Genomic DNA, 23,912 nt, shown 5'->3' on the forward strand with positions numbered 1-23,912 from the left:
AGTGAAGTCATTTTTATATGAAGTTTAATAGATGAAATCTTGCACTTTAGATGAAATCTTAGGGGGTCCACTCCTTTCATGTATTGGGGGATGTGCATACCCTGTCTTTGTAGACACCACTGGCTGTTCATTTGGGGTGTGTCGTCAGGTTTTGATCCTTGCTGCTGTTTGGAGGCTCACATTTAACCCATCTGCAAAGGCTGGTTACGTGAATCAAGGGTGACCTTGGGCCGTCCAGAAAATCTGTTTAACAGAGCCCACATACAGAGTAATATGTGGAACCCGATGGAACAGATGGTAATATTGGCAATCAGAACCTTGTTTGTTAACAGTGATTACAACCATTCCCACCAGCACGACTTTTCATATGTCTCCGGGAGGTTTGTCACACCAAGGAAGACATACTGGTGACAGACACGCTGGGAGTGGCGAGGAGAGGAGCATGTGCCTCAGTGACTTGGAGCTGGCACGTTTAAGCCTCACGGACTCCCAGCAAGCTTATGCAGGTGTGAGGGGGAGTGGATGCCAGCCGTGATGATAAACAGGTCTCCGGGTTATCACAGCCAGATTTGGAATACTGTGAACAGGATTCCTGCCTCTCATCCCAGACGGTTTTTTCAACAAAGGTAATGATCCGAGAAGTTGAGGGTGTGGGTTAAATTGATCAGTTTCTGAGCCCCAAATGACTATCACCCCACAGCAGCCCCACAGCTGCGGAAGACTAATAAATGTGCCCCTGCCAACTCTGGCTGAACCCAAGGGTTGACAAAAGTAGCCAAGAGCATTGTCTCCTTTGAAAGAAATGTTAAAGAAGCTTATCCACAGTAAGGGAGAGAATCACAATTAACTGCAGGCAAAAAACTTTAAATGGGGAGTGTAAAGCAACGTTATAATTAAGGTGAAATCCAGCCACAGATACAAATGTAGCGAGTTTTGCACCCTATAGCAAAATAAGAAAAAAAATGCAAAAAAACTTCTTGAAGTATGTGAAACTGAATTGTTTCCATCATATCAGTGTACCCTAGCAGGTAGGATTGGGGGACTTTTAGGATGTGCTTTTATGCTACAGTTGCTGTGACATCATGATTTTTCAAGAGAAAACTGCTAGTTGTACAGAGATGAGTACATGCCAGCCCTGCGCCTCCACAGAGAGCGTGCAGGTTTTTGTTACCAATTACCAGGCAGTCAATCAAAGTGCAGGGAAATCAAATGTAATTTTCTTACAAGTGACATGGAATCCTTATTGACCTATCTGTTCAGTCACGATACTTCACTTCCATACATGCCACCTTCTGTTTCAGAAAGCTGGAGTGCCTGCCAATAATTAACTAGCTGCCATCAGGGAAGAACAACTGTCTTCAATTTTACATGGCTGACTTGTCTCCTGATAAAATAGGAATAATGGTCAAGGTGTTAGAACATTCATAATAAATGGCTTCTGCAGTTACCAAATGTTTCTGTTTAGCGTGGAAATCAGTCTATTTACATATCTGGATATGACAAGGGCCACAATCCCAAAGTAATTAGAGCTACCATGTTGTTGATTTTCTTAACTAAATAAGAAGGACGCTGCAATCTCTAGTGGGATGGTGCATAAACCCCCTCCTGGTCCTTCTTCCTCCTGGTGCCTTGTCTCATCAGCTCTAATGTCGCTTCTTCAGAGAGACCTTCTTTGATGAGCTCTGTGTCATTCCTACGGCCCTTTTCACAGCCCTGGTGTCATGCATGCCCGTCTCTATGATATTGCGCTATTTTATTTAATCTTTATGTTACTGCTTCTGAAATCACCTTCATAAAATTACTGTGTGAATTGTCCATCTCTCTGTCTAAACTGTAAGTTTCATGAAAATGGTTTCTTGGAACCATTGTCACGTTCCCTACAATATCCCTAGAGTCTAGAACAGTGCCTAGCACATAAAGAACACCCAAGTAATGGTGAAATAATTACAAAGGAAACCGGAATTCATAGCTCATAACTTCCTTAGTCTTTGGGATAAAATGATAAAAATGGTAAAGTGGAAGCTGTGTTTCAGACTCCCTATGATACTGGATGGAGGGTAATCTTAGACACACACAAAACGTGATTATCTAGATTCACTTATTTTTCGTTTTATAGTGAAGAAAGATAAAACTTAGCGTAAAACCTGCTCACAAAGCGAGTCAATAGCAGACACAGGATTAAAATCATGGTGATCTTTTAGTCCACTATCTTTTTTACAATGATCAATCTCTTAAGCTTTAAAAAGAACAGCATTTTTTAGGGAAAAAAAAAAAAAAGCCAGCATCTATTTGGTTCACTTCATCATTCCTCAGGGAATGAGAAATGAGGCAGATTATTTAGACATATAGCACAGTGAGACATTCTTACTAACGGTTGGATACATTTTTCCCCCTCGATTTCTTATTCTCTTTATAGGAGGAGGGGGAAGAGGAGGGAAAACAGGGAAGGGAACCTTGGAGAAAGGTGGAAGGAGGGAGGAAGGAAAGGAAGGGATGGAAACTCCTCCAAAGGTGCCTATTGGAGCTCAAGGCTCCCTGGTCATTCCAGTCTGGAGGAATCCAGAGACCACAAAGCAAAGGGAAACATTTTAGTGGGAAGATTGGAAGTTCAAAGTCAGGAAGATAGTGAGCAGGAGGCAGAGAGTGTAAAACCCTGGGCACCCCTCTGGATATGCATGGCGGACTGCCTGGGTGCGAAGTGTCCATCCCGCCACCGTGACCGTCAGCAAGGACTGTGCCTCTGTTTCCTCATCTGCAGGATGCCCATGTCGATAATACGCCAGACCCCAGAGGGCTGCTTCAAGGATTTAATGATACATTCCACTTGAAGCACTTAGCTGTTAGCACCATCGCCATCAGCATCACTACCGTCACCACTGTATCATCATCATCACTGTCATCACCATCTTCCCATTATCATCCTGCACACTCAGTGAGCCGCAAGGGCAGAGATTTTCCTGTATCCCGTCTCCATTTCTTGGATCAGGGGAAAAGAGGATCCTGTTTGTAAATTTACATATGTGTATAAAATTTTCATTCTCAGGTAATCTTTCAGCTAGGTGGTCAAATCGCCAACCCCTACATGGCTAGAGCTGAAGCAGTTTCCTTAAGAATCGCACCCAAGTTTCTTTGTTTAGGTAATCAATGAGCAATAAAGACCATTTTCAGGTGGAAGAAAAATCATGGCAAAGGGTAAATATAAAAAGTCAAGGATGAGTATTCGTGGAATTTATGTCAGTTTTAAGTACTGCTTCACTTCGAAAGAGAGAGAAAAATCACATATAAAGATATCCACACTGTCTGATAATTTCATCTTTTAAAATCAGTAACGTTGCAAATTAAACCTGAAAGAGGTACCAGGAAATTTAAAATAAAGTTATACAAATGTCAGTCTCTGCTCTTTAGGTATATAAAAGCAGCATAGATAACTTTGTAACTGAACATTTCATGGGATTCACCGAGCCTCACAAAGCTGGCAGCTCTAGTAAAATTCAAACCATTTGTGAAGGTGAACTAGGCATCAGCCGTCACAAAACGGGGATACGGAATCAACTTGTTTTATTGCAAAATCCAGCTTTTCATTCTACATATTCCTTTGGATCAGAGGCATCTCCCAGCATAGTTAGGAAAGGAGGAATCTAGGTGCTAAGGGGTAGACATAGAAAGAATCCACTAAGTAAGCTTGGATGGAAATAAGACAAGAATACAGTAAGATCCTGCTGTATAGTGCAAGGAACCATATCTGGTCACTTGTGATGGAACATGATGGAGGAAAATGTGAGAAAAAAGAATATGTATATGTGTGACTGGGTCACTTTGCTGTACAGTAGAAACCGACAGAACATGGTAAATCAACTATAATAAAAAAATAAAAATCATAAAAAAGCACTATACCAATAAATAGATAAATAAATAAATACAGTGGGGAAAAAAAAGACAAGAATAATATTTAGGTTTACCATGAAGATACTTCCTATCTATTCTATCTAATAATTTCAGAGCCTTTTAAAATAGTGAAGAACACTTTAAATGAGCTCTTTGAGGTATCATCTTGCATACAAATGTTTGAAACATCCTTAATACAAAACTGAACTTTCTAAAAGGTTATAAAATTAATTCAAGTTGTCTTGCAGGATTCTAATATTGCGAGCATTCTAGTTCAAGGCATATGACAGCAAAGTGATACAAGTAAGAATTTTAAGCAAAATAATCTTTTCTATTACACAAAGTCTAGAGCAGAAACTCTAGGGTAAGTACGATAACAAGATTAGTTTATGACGTTTAAGGGTATGATATTTATACTATATGGTTATATAGCACAGCAGATATTCAGCCACAGGGACAATGAATGTGTCAAAATATTTTGAAATGATTTCACCTTAAAAAGAGACAAAGACAAGTGTCTATTAACACACAGTTAGCAGTAGAATATTATCCCTTTAAAAGAACCACAATGGAATGCTTTCCAGATCACAGTCTTTCAATATTTTAAAATATTATTTAGGCACATTGAAGAGTATTTCAAATTAATGTGCATTTTCACTAAAATCCACAGCAAACCATCCATTACCTTTTTTGCCCCTCCCCCAGCTTCTTTCTAATCTGCCACTAGGGGTCAGTATGAAGACACAGTTCCTCCACTAGAAGACGGAAAATGGAACTCTGAAAACATTTTCCCTGTAAAAACCCTAACAAAGACAATAACCACACAACTATAGCATTATCAAGTCCAACGCATACATCATGTCTATAACTGTGAATTGGAATTTTCTGTAAGACTGCATTTTAATGTTGAAAATCTACAGTGGGTTATTTCTATGGTCAATGTTTCTTTAATAAAAAAAAAAGTATTGTAAGTGACAAGATTACTTATTCTAAGTGAATCTGTGCACATTGGCCAAGACATACCATCTAGAACAGACGTTAGTCTATTTGCAAAGGGTGATGGTTCACATCTCTAGCAACCTCCAAGGCATATATCCCATCCCTTCCTCTAGAGGAACCGAGATGGAGAACTGACTTTTTCCGTGTTTTGCCAACTTTAAGAGAAGCGTTTTCTTTCTCCTTCAAAATGACTGTCATCATGCACTTGAGAGCTGGCGTTGCTGTGGCTGTGTTGTAGGCCAGCGGCTACAGCTCTGACTGGACCCCTAGCCTGGGAACCTCCATTTGCCACAGGTGCGGCCCTAAAAAGACAAAAAAATATATAGGCAATTCTTAGTCTATACCTGAGTCTACAGAATAAACTAAAAGAAATATTTGTAAAAATAAATATACAAGTATATTACCTTCCACTAACTCTGTTTAATGGGGTGGGAAGGAGTTGTGTCACTGTGAAAAAAACGAAGTGCTGTCTTTTCTTGAAGTTCTGTATGTGGTATATATTTTAAAAATTTTCTTGGAGTTCCCTTGTGGCACAGCAGGTTGAGGGTTTGATGTTGTCACTGCAACAGCTCAGGTCACTGCTGTGGCACGCATTTGATCCCTGGTTCAGGAACTTCCACATACCACAGGCCAAAAAAAATTTTCTTTTCTTTACGCATCACATGGTTTTCTTAGGCACAATACCCCATGAATAATTAAGTCAATGCTTTATTTCTGTGTTCATGAAGAGAAATATTAATACCAATAATACAGAATGAGAGTTCATCCCCTATATAATGAGCACATTGAAAAGTTCCGAAAGCAACCAAAATGCACGTCCCTATAATTGGGGGGCATTCTTTCTCTTTCTGGCATCCCTTTGGGGTGTATTCCTTACTCAGTTCCTCATTTCCTTTGTTGTGGTCCTGACCACAGGTGATATGATGGCAGGACAGTCCCTAGAGAAGAGTTTTTTGTCTGGTATTGTGGAAGCCAGCAGTGTCCCAGTAAGCAATCAAAAAAATTTTTTTAGGAGTTCCCGTCATGGCTCAGCAGTTAACGAACCTGACTAGTATCCATGAGGACGAGGGTTCAATCCCTAGCCTCACTCAGTGGGTTAGGGATCTGACAATGCTGTGAGCCATGGTGTAGGTCACAGCTGGGGCTTGGATCTGGCATGGCTGTGGCTGTGGTGTAGACTGGCAGCTACAGCTTTGGTTCGACCCCTAGCTTGGGAACCTCCATATGTCGCAGGTGCGGCCCTAAAAAGACGAAAAAACAAAACAAAACAAACACCAGTTTTGACTCACTTCTCTATAGGTATTAAAATAGTTACAGTTATTACTTTTAATAGTTTAATTTTATTCATTGTGTTTTATTTCCTAAAATAACTGTATCTTTGCCAGAATATCTAGTTAGCAATTATATTATTTGCTGATCTTTTCATTGTTTACCAAAAGCCAAAATTTAATTAGTGCTGGCATTGGGAAATGAAAAGCATTGAACCCTTTTCATTCTTGGAATAGCTTAAAAACTCTAATTCTGATCAGATCCAACAGATGGCAGTGATGTTATAAATTAATAGCTTAAAATATTCTTATAATAGGTAGTCTCTGCCCCTCAGAAAATGTCACCCAAGAATAAATTCTCTCAGTACTTGCATAAATAATGTAAAACTTTGAAATGACTAATTGGGTAAAAGAGTACAAGGTAAATATAACATGAAATTTAGCCAAAATAGTACTTCCTATGTCAAAAATGAACAACTTTTCCCTTTCCAAAAACTATTATAAATTGAGAATTGTCAAAAAGAGTAACAGTGAACCAAAAAAGGGTAATGGTGTTCAAATTAACTAAGTAGATCACATTTTTATATAAAATTCATTATTGCTTCTGAGTTTCCACTTTCATCTCTTTCTTTCAATGGGGGTTATTTTAATCCCACTTTTTATTTATTCACTTTAAAATGATTTTACCTTCCCCCCCCCCATCACTTTAAATAAGTGAATCTGGCTATCCTTGTCTTCTCTTCTTATACCCTCAAATAGTTATTTTTATTTTTACTTATTGCCTTTTCATGTTTTTATCCACTTTGAATAACCTTTATTCTGCAGATAATAAAGAATGAAAAGTATGGCTAGAAGACTCTTAGAGCTAAGTTGTTTTCCACTTGGCTTCTGGGATCCAAATTATGTGAAAACAAACAAAACAGTACAGCTGATCACTTTCTAAATTGTGGGCATTGGTTGATGTCAAGGAGACCCTCTATTTTTCACTGTCCTTTTCTTTTTGGTTGTATGTTTGGTGTAAGCCCACTTCCCTCTGAATGCCTGCTGTGGGATGGGCACTAGTCCAGAGGCTTGGTGTGTATTGGTGAATTAAACAGACAATGGTTCTGGGTGCTGGTCAGAGGGCAGGGGACAGAAAATAAATAGCAAACATAATGAGCAAGCTGTATGGTATGTGAAAAAATGACGATGAGTGCTGTGAGGAAAGGGCAGCAGGGAGGGAGGATGGTGTGTAGTGGGTGTGTGCAGATGTGCAGATACGTGCTAGGTGGTGCAGTTGTCAACTCTGTGGTCACGGGTGGGCCTCTATGGGAGTGACGTTTGTGCAGACCTGAAGGGGCAAGAGTGTGAGCCATGGGCATCCTGGGTGAAAGACCATTCCACGCAGAGAAGATGGTCATATAAAAGCCCTAAGCAAAATACCCCTGGTGTGCTACAGAATAGCTTTTATTATCTATCTTACTCTTCACCGTGTTCCCCAACACTGGCTTGTCTGTAAGTACAGGGATCTGTGTTAAATTATTTTTTTTATTATTATTATTTTTGTCTTCTGTCTTTTTAAAGCCACACCCTCGGCCTATGGAGGTTCCCAGGCTAGGGGTCTAATCAGAGCTGTTGCTGCCAGCCTGTGCCAGAGCCACAGCAGCACCAGATCCAAGCCCCGGCTATGACCTACACCACAGCTCACAGCAACACTGGATCCTTAACCCACTGAGCAAGGCCAGGGATCGAACCCGCAACCTCATGGTTCCTAGTCGGATTCGTTTCCACTGCACCATGACGGGAACTCCATATTATTTTTTTAAACTGCAGTTTCTCTTATACATAACTCAAACACCTGGAGACTTTAGATATCCAGAATACACATAAGAACTATCAGGAAAAGAAAAAAACCAAAAAACCCTCTGAGGACCAAAATACCACTTAAAGAAATGGCTTCCAGCCCTCCTGTATGGTGTTCATATAAAGTTTGATAAAGCTTGGTTAGCTGGTATCTAAGCTTTTCACTGATGGAAAGGGATTTGGAGTGAACCTTGGCAGGCTTGGCTCTGCCATCAGATCTACAGACAGTGGTGAACAGTAATACTGCCAGTCTCCCAATAAGGAGTCAATAAAGGAGTTCTCGTTGTGGCGCAGTGGTTAATGAATCCGACTAGGAACCATGAGGTTGCGGGTTCGGTCCCTGCCCTTGCTCATTGGGTTAAGGATCCGGCGTTGCTGTGAGCTGTGGTATAGGTTGCAGACTCGGCTCGGATCTGGCACTGCTGGGGCTCTGGTGTAGGCCGGTGGCTACAGCTCCAATTGGACCCCTAGCCTGGGAACCTCCATATGCCGCGGGAGCGGCCCAAGAAATAGCAAAAAGACAAAAAAAAAAAAGGAGTCAATAAAATGTATCTACTTCCTTGGAGCTGCCTGGAGTCTATCCTCAGAGAGGGGGCTAGCACTCCCCCCTTTCCTAAGGGGCCGTGACTATACCACTGTGGAGCGCAGGACAGCCACTTACTCAAAATGATAACCACAGCCCTCCTCCCATGCCCAAGCTGAATAGCAGTAGGATCTTAAAATTGGGAGGGAAGAATTTTAGAAGAGTTCGAGTCAAACCTAATGCATATTTTACAAAGCTTTGTTGATTGCAGACATAAGTTTTTAAATTTCCAGAAGACTTTATCTAAGAAGCCTTATTTACAGAGAATAGCAATTAGGCAAGATCTTTTGGTACCAATTAAAGCGATACTTGTAATTAAATTTGAAAATCTGCCCCAAAGGGGTATGGATGGTCTGGTTATTTATTTATCATTGCTACCAAATTTCTCATCACCATACTCTCTTATTACATTCGAGTGTGGTTTTTTTTTTTTTTTGTGAGAAAGCAAGACCTGCAAATCTGAATTCAGGTATTTTTAGATTATGTTATTTTATGTATATTATAAAATTATGTGTTTAGAGTATAAAACTTTGATTTTAAAAAAGCATCTGTCAGTTTTGCAAAAAGAGTCACTGCAGATTATGTTCCTCTTTTCACCAGTTGGTTTTTTTTCTTTACTTTTAGAAAATTTTGATTTTCCCACAACTTTCCAGGCAAAAATCAGTTATACAAAAGAAATTATACCAGCATTATATGTTGTCATAACACAGCAGTGCTACTCAATTTATGAAATGACTCTCTAGCTCCAGAAGGTACACTGAGTTTAAGAATTAGGAATCTATTTTAGGTGCATTGAGTGCAAGGGAAGGGGTTACATTTTAACAAACAAAATTAGAATTCTCAGGGCTTAACTGCATTTAAAAAAAAAAAAAAGGCTAGTGATTATCAGGTATCTAAGCAGCTACCAAATGCACCTGGAAGATATTAGCGCTGAGTTTTTGCCTTCCTCTGGTATTACTTAGATGTAGTGGAAAAGCAACTTTCTGTTTCCAGCGACCCAGCTGCAAAGGCTCGGACTCAGCCTTGGTCCTGTAGCACTTTGCTAGGAAAGGGATACAATGGCCTGCTTCTAAAAAGTGATGCCAATGGGAGTTCCCATTGTGGCTCATCGATAACAAGCCTGACTAGTATCCATGAGGATGTGGGTTTGATCCCTGGCCTAGCTCAGTAGGCTAAGTTTCTGGCTTTGCCATGAGCTGTGGTATAGGTCACAGATGTGGCTTCGATCTGGTGAGCTGTGGTGTGGGACGCAGTTCCCATCCTGCATTGCTGTGGCTGTGGTGTAGGCCAGCAGCTGCAGCTCCAATTCGATCCCTAGCCTGGGAACTTCCATGTGCGGGGCCTAAAAAAACAAAAACAAAACCTATGCCAGAAACACTAATCAAAACTGAGTTTAAGATAATTTTTGGGGGGTGGGGGTGCTGTGTCCGAGGCATGTGGACATTCCTGGGCCAGTGATCTACCCACAGTAGCAACCCAAGACACTGCAATGACAATGCCAGATCCTTAACCGGCTGCACCACAAGAGAACTCCCTAAGATAATTTTTTAAAGATCATCTGAGAGTTCCCACCGTGGCTCAGCAGAAACGAATCTGGCTAGTATCCATGAGGAGGCAGGTTCGATCCCTGGCCTCAATCAGTGGGTTAAGGATCCAGTGTTGCCATGAGCTGTGCTGTAGGCTGCAGTCGAAGCTTGGATCTGGCACTGCTGTGGCTGTGACATAGGCCATCAGCTAGAGCTCCTATTTGACCCCTGGCCTGGGGACTTCTGTATGCCACAGGTGCAGCCCTAAAAAGACAAAAATAAATAAATAAGGATGATCTGAGTAGAGGGGAACCTAAAATATGATGCAGGAGTTCCCCCTGTGACTCAGCGGTAGCAAATCTGGTTAGTATCCATGAGAACATGAGTTCGATCCCTGGCCTTGCTCAGTGGGTTAAGGAAGGACCTGGTATTGCCGTGAACTGTGGCGTAGGTCACAGACGCGGCTCGGACCCTGCATTGCTCTGGCTGTGGTGTAGGCCAGCAGCCACAGCTCCCATTTGACCCCTGGCCTGGGAACCTCCATTATGCCACAGTTGCGGCCGTAAAAAAAAAAAAAAAAAAAAAAAGACAAAAATAAAAATAAAATATAACACAAATGAACCTATCTATGAAACAGAAACGGACATAGGTAACAGACTTGTGGTTACCAAGGGGGAAGGGAGGTGGGGGAGGGAGGAATGGGAGTTACATGAAGAATGGATAAACTACAAAGTCCTCCTGTATAGCACAGGGAATTAGATTCACTATTCTGTGATAAACCATGATAGAGAAGAATATGAAAAAGAATGTGTGTGTGTGTGTGTGTGTATTACTGAATCCCTTTGCTGTACAGCAGAAATTAACACAACTCTGTAAATCAACTATACTTTAATAAATTTTTTTAAAATGATCTGAGTGGAAAACACTTTTATTACAAATAACCAGTCATTTCAGTTGTCCTCTGCTGTGATTAGTTAGTTAACTCTGTGAGCCTTACTACAAGGATTGACAGCCAGACTTACTTGTTTTCCTTCCTTTTAATTGACTATAGATTCTTTCTCAGCATTTGGCACAAATAGGTCAAATCTAACTCTATTTCCTCCTCAAAACCATAAATTTTCAATACCTCTTAGGTCAGAAAGTCTAAAGTAAAAGCCATATACACCCTAAAAAAAAATCCATAAAACCACTTTCGTGCATGTCCTGTTTTCTTTACCTAATACAAATTGGGAAAAAGAAATCAGAATTTACAGTATAGAGTAGGTTTAAGAAATAACTGAAATTAAAATTTATAAATAATAAAATTAAGCTACAAAAATAAAGTTTATTGTCATAGGGGAAAACTTAGGCATCATTTAGTCCTAATGGACCTTCCTAGTTTGAAAAAACTGGCAGATGATAAGAGTCTGATAAGGAGATAATAGAGAGAATCTGAAGGCAACCTCTTTAAAACTTACCATCCTCATTTTCTATGATTTTATATAAAACTGTGAAATGCTATAAGCCAGGCAAACTCACATCAAATCAAGACAGCTATACACTCTGGAGGCCTATTAGATTATTCTAGATAATGTATAAATTTAAGGTAGGGAAGAGAGAAGTGTTTTTGTGTCACTGACAAAGTTTTTGCACTGGTATAAATATACTGGAAAAATCACTGAATATGCTATTTTCAAATTGCTACTTACTATGACCCAATATTCTAGAAATATATGTGCTTTGATACAATGATGATGACTCTGAGTTAGAAAATTATTGTGTCAAAGATTGTAGCTATTAAAGGAACATAATTTTGCTTTGATGTTTATGGATTTTTGGTTGTGTTTTTTTATTGAGTATTGCTAGATTTTTTAGTAATTCCTTTAAGGTCTTATAATGTATTTGGGTGGGAGTAAACTAAAAGCAAGAAAGGATGAGAGATAAAGTATATGATGGGGGTGAAGGATTTATTTCCTGTTAGAAAAGGGTAATTTTAGCCACAATGCCACAGAACCATAATATATGAAAATTAAAAACTAACATACTGGGAGTTCCCGTCGTGGCGAAGTGGTTAACGAATCCGACTAGGAACCATGAGGTTGCAGGTTCGGTCCCTGCCCTTGCTCAGTGGGTTAACGATCCGGCGTTGCTGTGAGCTGTGGTGTAGGTTGCAGACGCAGCTCCGATCCCGTGTTGCTGTGGCTGTGGCGTAGGCCGGTGGCTACAGCTCCGATTAGACCCCTAGCCTGGGAACCTCCATATGCCTCGGAAGTGGCCCAAAGAAATAGCAAAAGACAAACAAACAAACAAACAAACAAAAAAAACTAACATACTGGAGTTCCCATCATGGCTCAGTAGTTAATGAACCTGACTAGTATCCATGAGGATGCAGGTTTGATTCCTGGCCTTGCTCAGTGGGTTAAGGACCCGGCATTGCCGTGAGCCGTGGTGTAGGTTGCAGACATGGCTGGGATCCCGTGTTGCTGTGGCTGTGGTGTAGACTGGCAGCTACAGCTCTGGTTCGACCCCTAGCTTGGGAACCTCCATATGCCACAGGTATGGACACAAAAAAGGAAAAAGAAAAAAACAAAAAAACAAAAAAAACCTAACATACTGCGATGGTTAATTTTGTGTGTCAACTTGACTGGGCCGAGGGATACCCAGATAGCTGGTAAAACATCACTTCTGAGTGTGTCTGTGAGGGTGTTTTTGGAAAAGGTCAGCATTCGAATCAGTAGACTGAATAAAGATCCCTCTTATCAATGTGAATGGGCAGCATCCAGTCTGTTGACGGGATGACCATCTTCTCCTGTCCTTGGATAGCAGTGTGCCTGGTACTCAGACTGGGACTGAATTTCACCAGTATCTTCCCTGGTTCTCCAGGTTGCAGATGGTAGATCCTGGGATTCCTTGGCCTTATAAGCCAATCTCTTTAATATATCCCATATCTACCTCCTATGGTTCTGGTTCTCTTGAGAGCCCTAACACTCATGCCATATTTAAGGAGTGTAAATAATTTTTTTTTACTTATTTCTTTCATTAGAATTAATTTTACTGAGGTAATCTTGGTTTGTAGCATTATATAAATTTCATGTGAACATTATATTTTACTTCTGTATACCCTACAACGTGCTCACCACTCCAAATTTTCTGTCCGTTGCTGTACAGTTGATTCCCTTCACCCATCCCACCCTAAGCCCCCTTCCCTTCAGCTAACCACTGGTCTGTTCTTTGTATCTATGCATTCGTTTTTGTTTGGTTTGGCTTGTTCATTTATTTTGTTTGTTTTTGATGGTCCACATGTGAGAGAAATCATACAGTATTTGTCTTTCGCCATCTGACTTATTTCCCGGAGCATAATATCTTTAAGGCCCATCTATGTTCTTGCCAAATTATTTTTTATTTTATTTTATCAAATAATTTTATTTATGAAAGTTGCCTTCTCGATAGTCTTACTGTTTTATTAGGCAACCTTATCTTCTGTAGAGGAAATAGCACAGGCTTTGGAGTTCAACAGACCTGGCTTTAATTTCCAGCTCAGCTATTTTAATGAATATGTGTACCCAGGAAAATGAGGGAAACTTGCAGAGCCTCGGTTTCCTCATTAGTGGATGGATTACCTCGATAATTAAAATTTTAAATGAATATAAATCACATGCCACACTGCTTAGAATACAGAAGGCGCCCCTTTTCAGCCACTCTCCATAGTATTTGGCTATAATTATATGTTGTCTTCAGTGGGCTTTTTATATGTTTCTCCACCTCTCCAAAGTTTATGTCCTTTTAAAATGGATCTTTTAAATTTTTTTCTAGATTTCCCAATATCTATACAGTGCTGTCTTTAATATGCCCAGCATTATCCAGTTTTCTTTGTCCTGGAACCTTCTACCAGAGTTAGCCTATTACCAGAATCAAATGGCCTGCATATTTTCCCAACAAGCCCAGAAACCCTCAAGATTTTGTAATGTCTTTGGAAAATGGGCCTATGTGCTGACTTTTATTTTCATAAGGGTTCCTGAGGAATAATCCAGATAGAAGCATCTGAAAGAATATGTAAACTGCTTTGAAAGCGAGGATATTACAACCATCACATCTTGGACTCTTAAGTATCCTGCAGCAAGTCCATGCCAAATGAGCCCTTCTGTACTTACCTTGCATTCGCAGGATGGCAAGTGGTCAGATTAGCCAGGGCGAGGGCTGCAGCTTCCCTCACCTCTTCATTGTCACTTTTTAGCAACTGAATTAACTGCGGGATCCCTACAGGAAAAGAAAGGTAAAAGGGGATAGAACAGGTGTCCATGTGAACTAGAATATGGTAACCTACAAATATTCAAGGTGCTTTGTTTTGTTTTTTTTTTCCAGTTTGCTTACCCTGATTATTGAAAAATTCTTTGCTGCCCAAATTCTCACACATGGCCGAAATAGCTTGGGAAGCGGCAATTTTAGTTCCATCATTTTCAGAACCCAAAAGGGTTACAAGGCATTTTTCAACCTCTTGTTCATGAAAAAGTTTTCTATTTTCAGCTTTCATAAACCAAAGGGGAAACAAAAGTCAGAATTTTGCTGTAAAAGTGTGCAAGTATAAAGACTTCCCCTTCCAAAATACAATAGGAATTTATACTATTTTGTTAGCTTTAGTCACAGCCTAAGCAAAATACACATATACCTACTTAACCTTTACTACACAGTGATTATGCAAAATGAATTATGGGTACTGCATTCTTTTCATATTCCCTTATATGATATCAATACTATGGCAGAGAAAATTCCATCATAAGGGAGAGGCAAGTTTCAGATTTGGCAAGAACTTATTTAACACTAAACATGTGCCTGGCATGGTGCTGTGTTCACACACGCTGTATTTTCACTGAGCACAAAAGCCTGTTTATTTTAAATACCAAACCCAATATTTGAAGAATGCCTCAGATGTACAAACTGGTGAGCGGGACGCTCAAGAGAAGCCCAGAGATGAGGAGAAAGTCAAAATGAGTAATAAAGTATGATCCCAAGTCTTAAAGAATTTATAGTCATCTTTTACCTTGTGACAATACATGCTGTCACAGCAAAAGTTAAAAGAATTACTTAATTGCTGTGTTGCCATAAACATAATCTAAACCAACATTAGCACAGTTTTGTTTGAAGACAAAGTCATGACTTCAAGTACATACCATGACATTCACCCCACTATAAAACACTAAATTAAAAAACCAAAGTATTTTTAATGTTCTTTTGGTTTCCTAATGTTTTCCTGTTGATTCAGTTTAATTTTTTAATGTGACAATCTCATTACTATACAAATATTGCATTGAATTCAATTAGAACATTAAGCAATTTTTGTGTTTCATAGTTACTTCTAAATAAATTATGACTTATTAAAAGCATGTACTAGAAAAAATATACATATTAAACCAAATTCAATTTTAATCCTATAATAAGAACCAGAGACAAGCTGGAAAAGAAACAGCTTACAAATAATTCCTTGCTAGTTTATTTACAGTTCCTTAGAAAACTTTGTCACATGTTTGATTCTCATCAGTTCACCTTTATGAAGTCAATGTAGATGCTTAAAATAGAAGAATGTGTGATAGAGGCTCTTAAGGATATTGACATCTAAGAGAATAATATTCTGTTAGAACAAAGATCTCTGAGAAAAATACTTAGATTACATCTACATGTGAAACTAATTCATGACTTACATATATTTTAATTAACTTTTTCCCCAGGAGTTCCCATCGTGGCGCAGTGGTTAATGAATCCGACTAGGAACCATGAGGTTGCGGGTTCGGTCCCTGCCCTTGCTCAGTGGGTTAACCATCCGGCGTTGCCGTGAGCTGTGGTGTAGGTTGCAGACGCGGCTCAGATCCGCGTTGCTGTGGCTCTGGCGTAGGCCGGTGGCTACAGCTCCGATTCAACCCCTAGCCTGGGAACCTCCATATGCCGTGGGAGCAGCCCAAGAAATAGCAACAGCAACAACAACAACTACTACAACAACAAAAGACAAAAAAAAACAACAACAGCAAAAAAAAACCCTTTTTCCCCAGAGATGTCTTCAGAAATTATAGCAACTTGGTTTCCACTTGTCAGTTAACACATGATTTCTGTCTTCTTTCACCATGGTTTTTAAAACTCACCCTTTTTCACAGAAGCAGTATCATGGTCAGATGCCACTATTTGCAAATAGTCTTTTGGCCTTTGTTCCTCTGATACAGGGATGTTTGCCCAGGAATCTGGCCATCACTGGCACCAGCTAAGTCACTAACACTCCTGTTCATTCATCTTAAACCAATCATGAACCATGTCCTGTAATCCTATCATTTTAATCCTTTGCTCCTTTCATTTAAAATTGGAATTCAGTCAGGCCATAACTGTTTCATTAAAAAGCTGTGATTAATACTTACATCTCAAGAATGTGGCCCCTAGAATACTTTAAAATATATGTAGTCTTCATTAGTTTTCCATGAATAAACAAGATCTCAAACTTTTCCGGAACTTCTGACTTAAAATACTCAGATTTATAATTAAGATTTCCGTGACGGTGCTAAGCCAACCTTCCTAAACAGAACACCCTGAGCATGGATTCTATCAGGAAAATTGACCAATGGTGTGTCCACAATTATTGGAATGACTTTTTAAAAAATAATTTAAATACCGTGGGCAATTAGTTTCTCAACCCTGCTGGGAGTGTTCTCAAAATCCAGCTGTGTTCACCAAACCTCAAAAGTGCTGACTGCAGCATGGCTATAATAGATTTAAAAGATGAATTAACATATTAACCAAGCACCGTCATTGAATTGCTACACCGAGAAGGATTTATGTTTTAATTACACAGATAATAAAGATGGCAAGGTAATTATGACAGTAACAGAGTAATGTCCTTTAAAAATAGTATTTGTTCAGTATCACTAAAAAGAAAAGCTTGAGGTGTTGTATCTGAAAATAAATCTATATGCAGTGATGCTTTTCTTTACCCATTCTCAGAAGTTGCTATCAGCCACCCGTGCTCCTGCTGAGATGTTAATGCCAGTTCATAAACCTCCTGGCAACATAGTAATTAACACTTTCCTCCTCCTGGTGCCAGGTCAAAGGCATACTGATTTAGAGGTGCAAGATAAAACTTTACTCAGCAAACAAAACTTAAAAGAGTTGGAGTTCCCTTGTGGTGCAGCAGGTTAAGGATCTGGCATAGTCACTGTACTGGCTAGGATATCTGCTATGGCTCAGGTTTGATCTCTGGCCTGGGAACTTGCACATGCCAAGGGCTCGGCCTCCTGCAAAAAGAGTGTACATTATGTGATTTTGTTTCAACTGTGTTTTTGACATGCAGTGACAGTTCATTCCCTAGCCTAAAAAAATTTTTTGATGATGATGGAAAATAATAAGGGAATGTTCTAAATGAATCCTGATGGTTACATTGTTCTTAATAACAATATAAGGAGCAATCTCTGTTAAAACCTACTTCTGAATGGAGTTTTCTTTTTTTTTTCTTTTTTCATTTGTCTTTATTATTTATAATGATTTTTATTTTTGCCATTGTTGCTGGTTTACCGTGTTCTTTCAATTTTCTACTGTACAGCCAGATGACCCCTGAATGGAGTTTTCTAATTGTGTGAAATTACTTTAAAACTTCTTCCTGGTGGAGTTCCATGGTGGCCTAGGGGTTAAGGATTTAAGCATTGCCATTGCATGTCTCAGGGGCGAGGCCAAAAAAACCCAACAAACTTCTTCATGGTTATTTGCTCTCATTAGAGAATTATGAGGAGATTATTTTGTTAATCCTTGTTAAGATTTTAGAGTTCATCATCTTACTCATACAAAATAAGGCATGCCTAGTTAATCTAGCTGGGTCTGGCCACCAGTTGATATAAAAAGGAGTAGACAAGAAATATAGGTAGGATCTGAAAAAAAAGGCAGAGTCTGGAATGGAGGCTGGGAGGAAGAGGTGGTTTCTGTGGATCTGGCCAGGTGAGCAGCTTTAGGAGGTAAATAAAGCAAGAAAAACAGAGGGAATGATCAGGTAAAAGAGGAGAATGCTGATCTATCCTCTATCACTGGTGCTGGGGAGCAGGATACTGTTTCTGTCCTGGTGTTGTGTTCTGGACAGAATTGGGCAGCTCCCCCGACCAATGTTCTGGTTAAGGCAGTTCAGAGTCCTTAGGGGAATTCTGCTTCTGGATAAGCCTGGAAAGGAGGGATGATCTCTGTGCCCTGTTCTTCCAATCAGGAGAGGGTTCATTCCTGGGGGCTTATTGGGCTATGTGATTACAGAGAAAGCTTGAATCTTTGTGGGGCCATCTATCTTTCTAGAGCCTCCCAGAATCAAGCTTCCAGACCAGGTATCTCTTAGGCCATAAGAAACTTGAAGCATCTCTGCATCCACTGGATTTGAAGATTCATCTGACATTTTTTTTTTCCAGGGTTTGTATAGTCACCTTAGGTGGAAATAATTTAGGAAGAGAGACCATGCCAGAAAGGATAGAGGAAGGTTCCCACTGGAGGAAGCTGAATTACGAAATGTAAGCTTTTACAAGTTATAGGCGGAATCTGCAGGACAGTGGTGAAGGGCCTCTACTGTAACACAGTCAGGCAGGTGGTCAAGTGATATTATTGGGTAGATGTAAATCTCATTTCATCTAGATAAAGGGGTTTCTGCTAAACAATGCAAGTTAACTCTTGTGTTCTGCTTGCTTGGTAATGAAAATAGTGGGGTCACATCGCCTTAGCTGAAGCAAAAGGTCTGATGTGAGGAAACGGATGGTGTATTTAAAGCAGGGTGGGCTATACTAGGTAAAAGACTGAGAAAGGTATATTTTAAAATTTCTTACTGGAAGATAGGGAAAAAAAACAGTTGTTTTATGTTGAAACCATGAAAAGCAATGGAATTTGCAATTTTTATTTTTCTCTCATTTGAAGAGAGAAAAAACCTAGCCATTTGAAGAACATAGATATCAATAGGTCAAAATAGGATTTCAAAATCAGAATCCAGATTAAATATCTACACCAGAGCAAATGTGTACAAAAGTATGATCTTGCATAAGTTATGTGCTTGAGAACACATAATAGTGTCTGAGCAAGAACAGTTCGATTGCAAGTGACCATAGTTATTAACTTGGGGTCCATGGATCCAGAAGGCATAGATTGGCTTCAGACAGTCCCTGAACTTCCTGAAAATATACACAGAATGTTGTGTGTATGTGCATCAGGGGAGAGTAGCTCTTTGATCAGAATTTCAAAGAAGTTCAAGACCCCTCAAAAGTTGAGTTTGGGCAATACAGTTAGATGTGCCTGAGAGTCATCAGAAATACAGGCAGGAATTCAGACATCAGTTGAAATTAGATACAGAGTTGGGAGTTCCCATTGTGGCTCAGAGGGTTAAGGAGCCGACATTGTCTCTGTGAGGATGTGGATTTGATCTCTGGCCTTACTCAGTGGATCGGGGATCTGGTGCTGCCATGAGCTGTGGTGTAGGCCACAGACAAGCCTCAGATCGCACGTTGCTGTGGCTGTGAGGTAGACCGGCCCCTGCTCCTCCAATTCAACCCCTAGCCTGGGAATTTCCATATACTGTGGGTGTGGCCCTAAAAAGCAGGGAAGAAAAAAACAGAGAGAGAGGGAACAAGACAGAAGGTAGGAAGGCAAGTTTAATGTTGAAATTGGTAGGCAGAGAAGAGGAAGCTGGTAAAAACAAAGGGCAATCTGATGATGAGGGTATAATTGGGTGAGAGGAGTGTTTATGGAAAACAAGGCATAAGAGGAGGGGGCAGTGGACAGTGTGCAGTGCCACAGAGATCAAGAAAAGACTGCAAGTGTATCTTGTAAGATTTAGGAGCTGGGAAGTCACTGTCGAATTCTACAAGGACTGTTTTGGCAGAAGGTGGGTGCAGAAGTCCCATGCAGTAGGTTATGGATGGAAATTGAGTATGGAAGTGTGAAGAAAATTGAGAAGAAAAGGAGGAAAAGAGGGCCTTGGGGCAGGTGCAAGAGAGGAATGGAACAAATTTCTATAAACTACTCCTGGTCAGGAGTTCCTGTTGTGGCTCAGTGGTTAACGAACCCAACTAGTATCCATGAGGTGTGGGTTTGATCCATGGCCTCACTCAGTGGGTTAAAGGTCCCATGTTGCTGTGGCTGTGGCACAGGCTGGCAGCTGCAGTTTCAATTTGACCCCTAGCAGGGGAACCTCCACATGCCAAGGATATGGCCCTAAAAACAAACAAACAAACAAACAAAAAGACAAAAAACAACAACAAAAAAAACAACAAAAAAACAAAACAAAACCTACTCCTGGTCAACAAACAGTTAAGGGTTCCTCAGAATGTGCCAAATGATTTTTTTCTTTAACTCCTAAAACATACTCTGATTAACTGAGAAATGAATCAAAAATAAAATCTTTGAAACATAATAAAATGTTTTATTATGAGAAATTTACAGTGCACACTGAAACAGATTCAGTTACCTGCGTCACTGTAAATGGTGGCTGAATAAATGTAATGGCAAAATGAGTCTTAAAAAAGAGAGGTTTGTATAGATTTTGAGAGAGTAGAATCCAACCCTTATGAAATTTACAAACATCAGGATGGGGAAGGGTTATAGAAGCAAAGGTGCGTAATGTCTTAAATAACTAGTGACTTTATCGTTAAAATAACTGTTTAAAAAAAATTTCTAAACCGTGTAACGGAAGAACAAGTAAGAAAACAAAGACAGCCTAGAAAAATATAAAGCAGAAAATATAAAACATGATGTCTGAAAGACTGTCAAATACAATGTACATCTCATAATGTTTCATCGCCTCGGCTCCGGATCTAGCGGTAGTGGAGGTTTCACAATATTGCTGGTCTGTGTGGACCTCACCGTCCTTTGTTCCCTTAACTGTTCTTCTGAAAGTAGTCTCATTCGTCTCTTTATGCAAACCATGTGGAGTTTACAGAGCTGTTTTCTGCCAAGACCATGTTTGATAGTACAAGGCAGTCTTAATATCAAATTAAAATTCAAAACTAAAAAGCTCTGAGATTTTTTTGAAAAATCAGCAGTGGATAAAAAACAATTAAAAAAATTTTTATTTACAAATTCTATTTATTTATTTGTTTGTTTATTGCTGCACCCACAGCATGTTCCACCTGTACTGCTGCAGTTGTGTCTTGTACCACAGCTGTGGCAGCATCTGACCCTTAACCCACTGTGCCACATGGGAACCTCCTAAAACAATATTAAATAAAGCAAAGTTAGTTAAGGTAAAAAATTACAAGAGAAAATTAATGGAAATTACATAGCGGCAAACTTCTAACATACCAGTCTTCATCTGTGATAGATCAAAATAGATGGAAAATAAAGATGAAAAGAACCTTACAAGATAATTTACAAATTTGAACTAAAAGATAAATATCAAACTCTACATTCCAAAGGAAATACATCATTTTGTTTATTCTGCAAATGTTCATTCATTCATTGTTTATCCTTATCTTCTAGAATAGTGCTATGCATACAGCATGCACACAATAAATATTTGTTAAGTAATAGGCAGAGTAAGCCTTTTCAAGGTTTCACAGAAACTTGTATACACTGATTACATACTAGGCCTTACTAACGCAATATTATCCTTGAAACAAAATTTGCCCTTTCAAACTACAAATTTTAAAATTTGCATTTTTTAAACTACAAGTCAGAGAAGTTAAAATGAAAGACTTTGAGCTCTGGGTCCTGACTGAGAAATGGAACCTGTGTTCACCACAGATAATCGTAAAGTAACCTATCTTTATATTATATACAATGATGGAACATGTTTTAAAAATGCTATTCATAAAACTTATTGCCACACTTGAAAGAGAGAATTGTGAACAAGAGAAAGTCTAGAAAAGGTAAGAGAGTGACCACAGTATGTTTGAGGAGAAGGATTCTAAATAAAAGAAGGATTCTTCAGTCTGGAAAAGTGATGGTTGAAGGGAACATGAGAAAAACTACAAGTGGCAAAAATGGAACAAACTCAGATTTAGTCCTTAGATTCTAAAATAAAGAGTGAGGTGACCAAATTTGCAACTGGAAAGTTAGTCATTTTCAGAAATAACGTAAGGAAGTAGATTCATCAAACATTAAGTGACAGATGGGACTTAAAGACTATCTGGTCAAATTTCTTTGGGTTACAAATAAAGACTATTTCAACAAATGGCACTGGGAAAACTGGATATCCACATGCGAAAGAACGAAGTTGGAGCCTAACCTTACACCATATTCAGAAACAATCCCAAATGGGTCAAAGTCCTAAATGTAACAGCTAAATCTATAAAACTTCAAAACTCTTAAAAGAAAAATACATAAAAGCTTCATGACCTTGGCTTCATTAATGATTTCTTGGATATGACACCCAAAGCACAGGCAATACAAAAAGAAAATATAAATTGAACTACATCACAGTTTAAAATTTCTATGCATCAAAAGACACAATCAACAGAGTTTAAAGTCACCCCACAAAATGGGAGAAAATATTTGCAAGTCACATATGGGATAAGGAGTTAACATCTAGAGTGGCTTCGTTGCCAAGAAAATAAAGTCCAAAGCCCTTAACTTGGTTCATGATACCCATTAACAGTCGGCACTTCATTACTTCTCCAGCCTTAATGGACAGTTTTCTGCTGCCTTCTAGTCACTGGCCGTTGTGAACACTTTCAGTGCTGGGAATTTAGCAGGCCCTGTCCTTCTTTGGCCTTTATGCGCGGTTTCCTCTCCTTAGAGCAATGTCGAGCCTCCCCCACCCTACTAGGACCTTCCTGGTCTGTAAATCAGCTTTCCCAGGAAGGCTGGTCTCATCCGAGTCTGTGTTAGGTGGCCCTCCAGGGGGATCCTGTCCTCCCATCGTCAAGCACATTTTAACCCTGCATTGTGATTGCCTATTTACTTGCCTGCTCTGGGTTAGTTGACTCAAAGTGGGGGCTTAATAAATCATTAATAAATGAATTGCTAAACAGATCCAGAGGCTGTAGTTCACCCAGTCACATCCCTAGGTCATTGCAGTGCCAGTAGCATAATTAGTGGTAGAACCAGAACAGAGCTCCATACAGCGCTCTTCTCACTGCTGTATCGCATGATGGGTAATAAACTCCTGAAACTCACTGTCACAGGAGGGCTGCGACCCAAAGAGATGTTGAGATGTGTAAACATTTTAGGTTTGATATTGCCCATCTCTTTTCATTGCCCTCTCATTGGGTCCCAAATAACTAAGAAGGCCTGGGACAGATGGAGAAAAAAACTGACCAGGTATGATAAGGTCTAAGTTCCATTTGGGAGAATGCTGAATCAAGCAATTTTGCCAAAATTGAAAACCTTAATTTTGTAGGCTGTCTTTAGATTTGGCCTTTATGATGTAACTCCTGAGGCCCCTCTCTATTAAGTTTGTACTGCATGGTGAAATTCGGCATACTGCATTAAAACTTTGCTTTGAAGAAATCCAGGATGAGTTGAAAAGAAAATGTTTCCCATAATATGCACATAGACATATAAACAGATAGAAGTATGTATGTTTAGAATATAAATCACTTAAATGAGTCAAAGCTGTCATTTATAAGAGGAGTGATGTGGAATGTGGAAAATAAAATCACATCTTTTATTAAATAAAATACTCCAAATATACATAAATTAAACCATAATTCCATCTTTGGTGCTTATGATATAATTAATCTCTCATATATTACAGATTTATGTCAACATAGCTCGCCAGTGAAATGAAAATTGTATTTTGTATATGGTATGAGTGTATTATATATAACATGGCACAGCTAGACTCCAGCTGCAACTCAAAATTACTGAATGGATATCATTCCAAATGTAACTTACTGAAATAGT

The 23,912-nt window shown here is 39.4% G+C and overlaps 1 protein-coding gene across 2 annotated transcripts in view; it reads right to left on the minus strand.

Annotated features, from left to right (window-relative positions):
* Positions 1–23,912, minus strand: part of ARMC3 (armadillo repeat containing 3) — a 92,633-nt gene that overhangs the window by 37,727 nt on the left and 30,994 nt on the right. For both annotated transcript variants that reach the window (XM_047755339.1, XM_047755340.1), the window contains exons 9-10: positions 14,454–14,606; positions 14,234–14,339 (exon numbers count right to left, since the gene is read on the minus strand). In XM_047755339.1, coding sequence (XP_047611295.1) covers positions 14,234–14,339; positions 14,454–14,606 — 259 coding nt within the window. The remainder of the gene's footprint in view (positions 1–14,233; positions 14,340–14,453; positions 14,607–23,912) is intronic.

Source organism: Phacochoerus africanus, chromosome 12 (assembly GCF_016906955.1).
Source record: "Phacochoerus africanus isolate WHEZ1 chromosome 12, ROS_Pafr_v1, whole genome shotgun sequence".
Taxonomy (NCBI): Eukaryota; Metazoa; Chordata; class Mammalia; order Artiodactyla; family Suidae; genus Phacochoerus; species Phacochoerus africanus.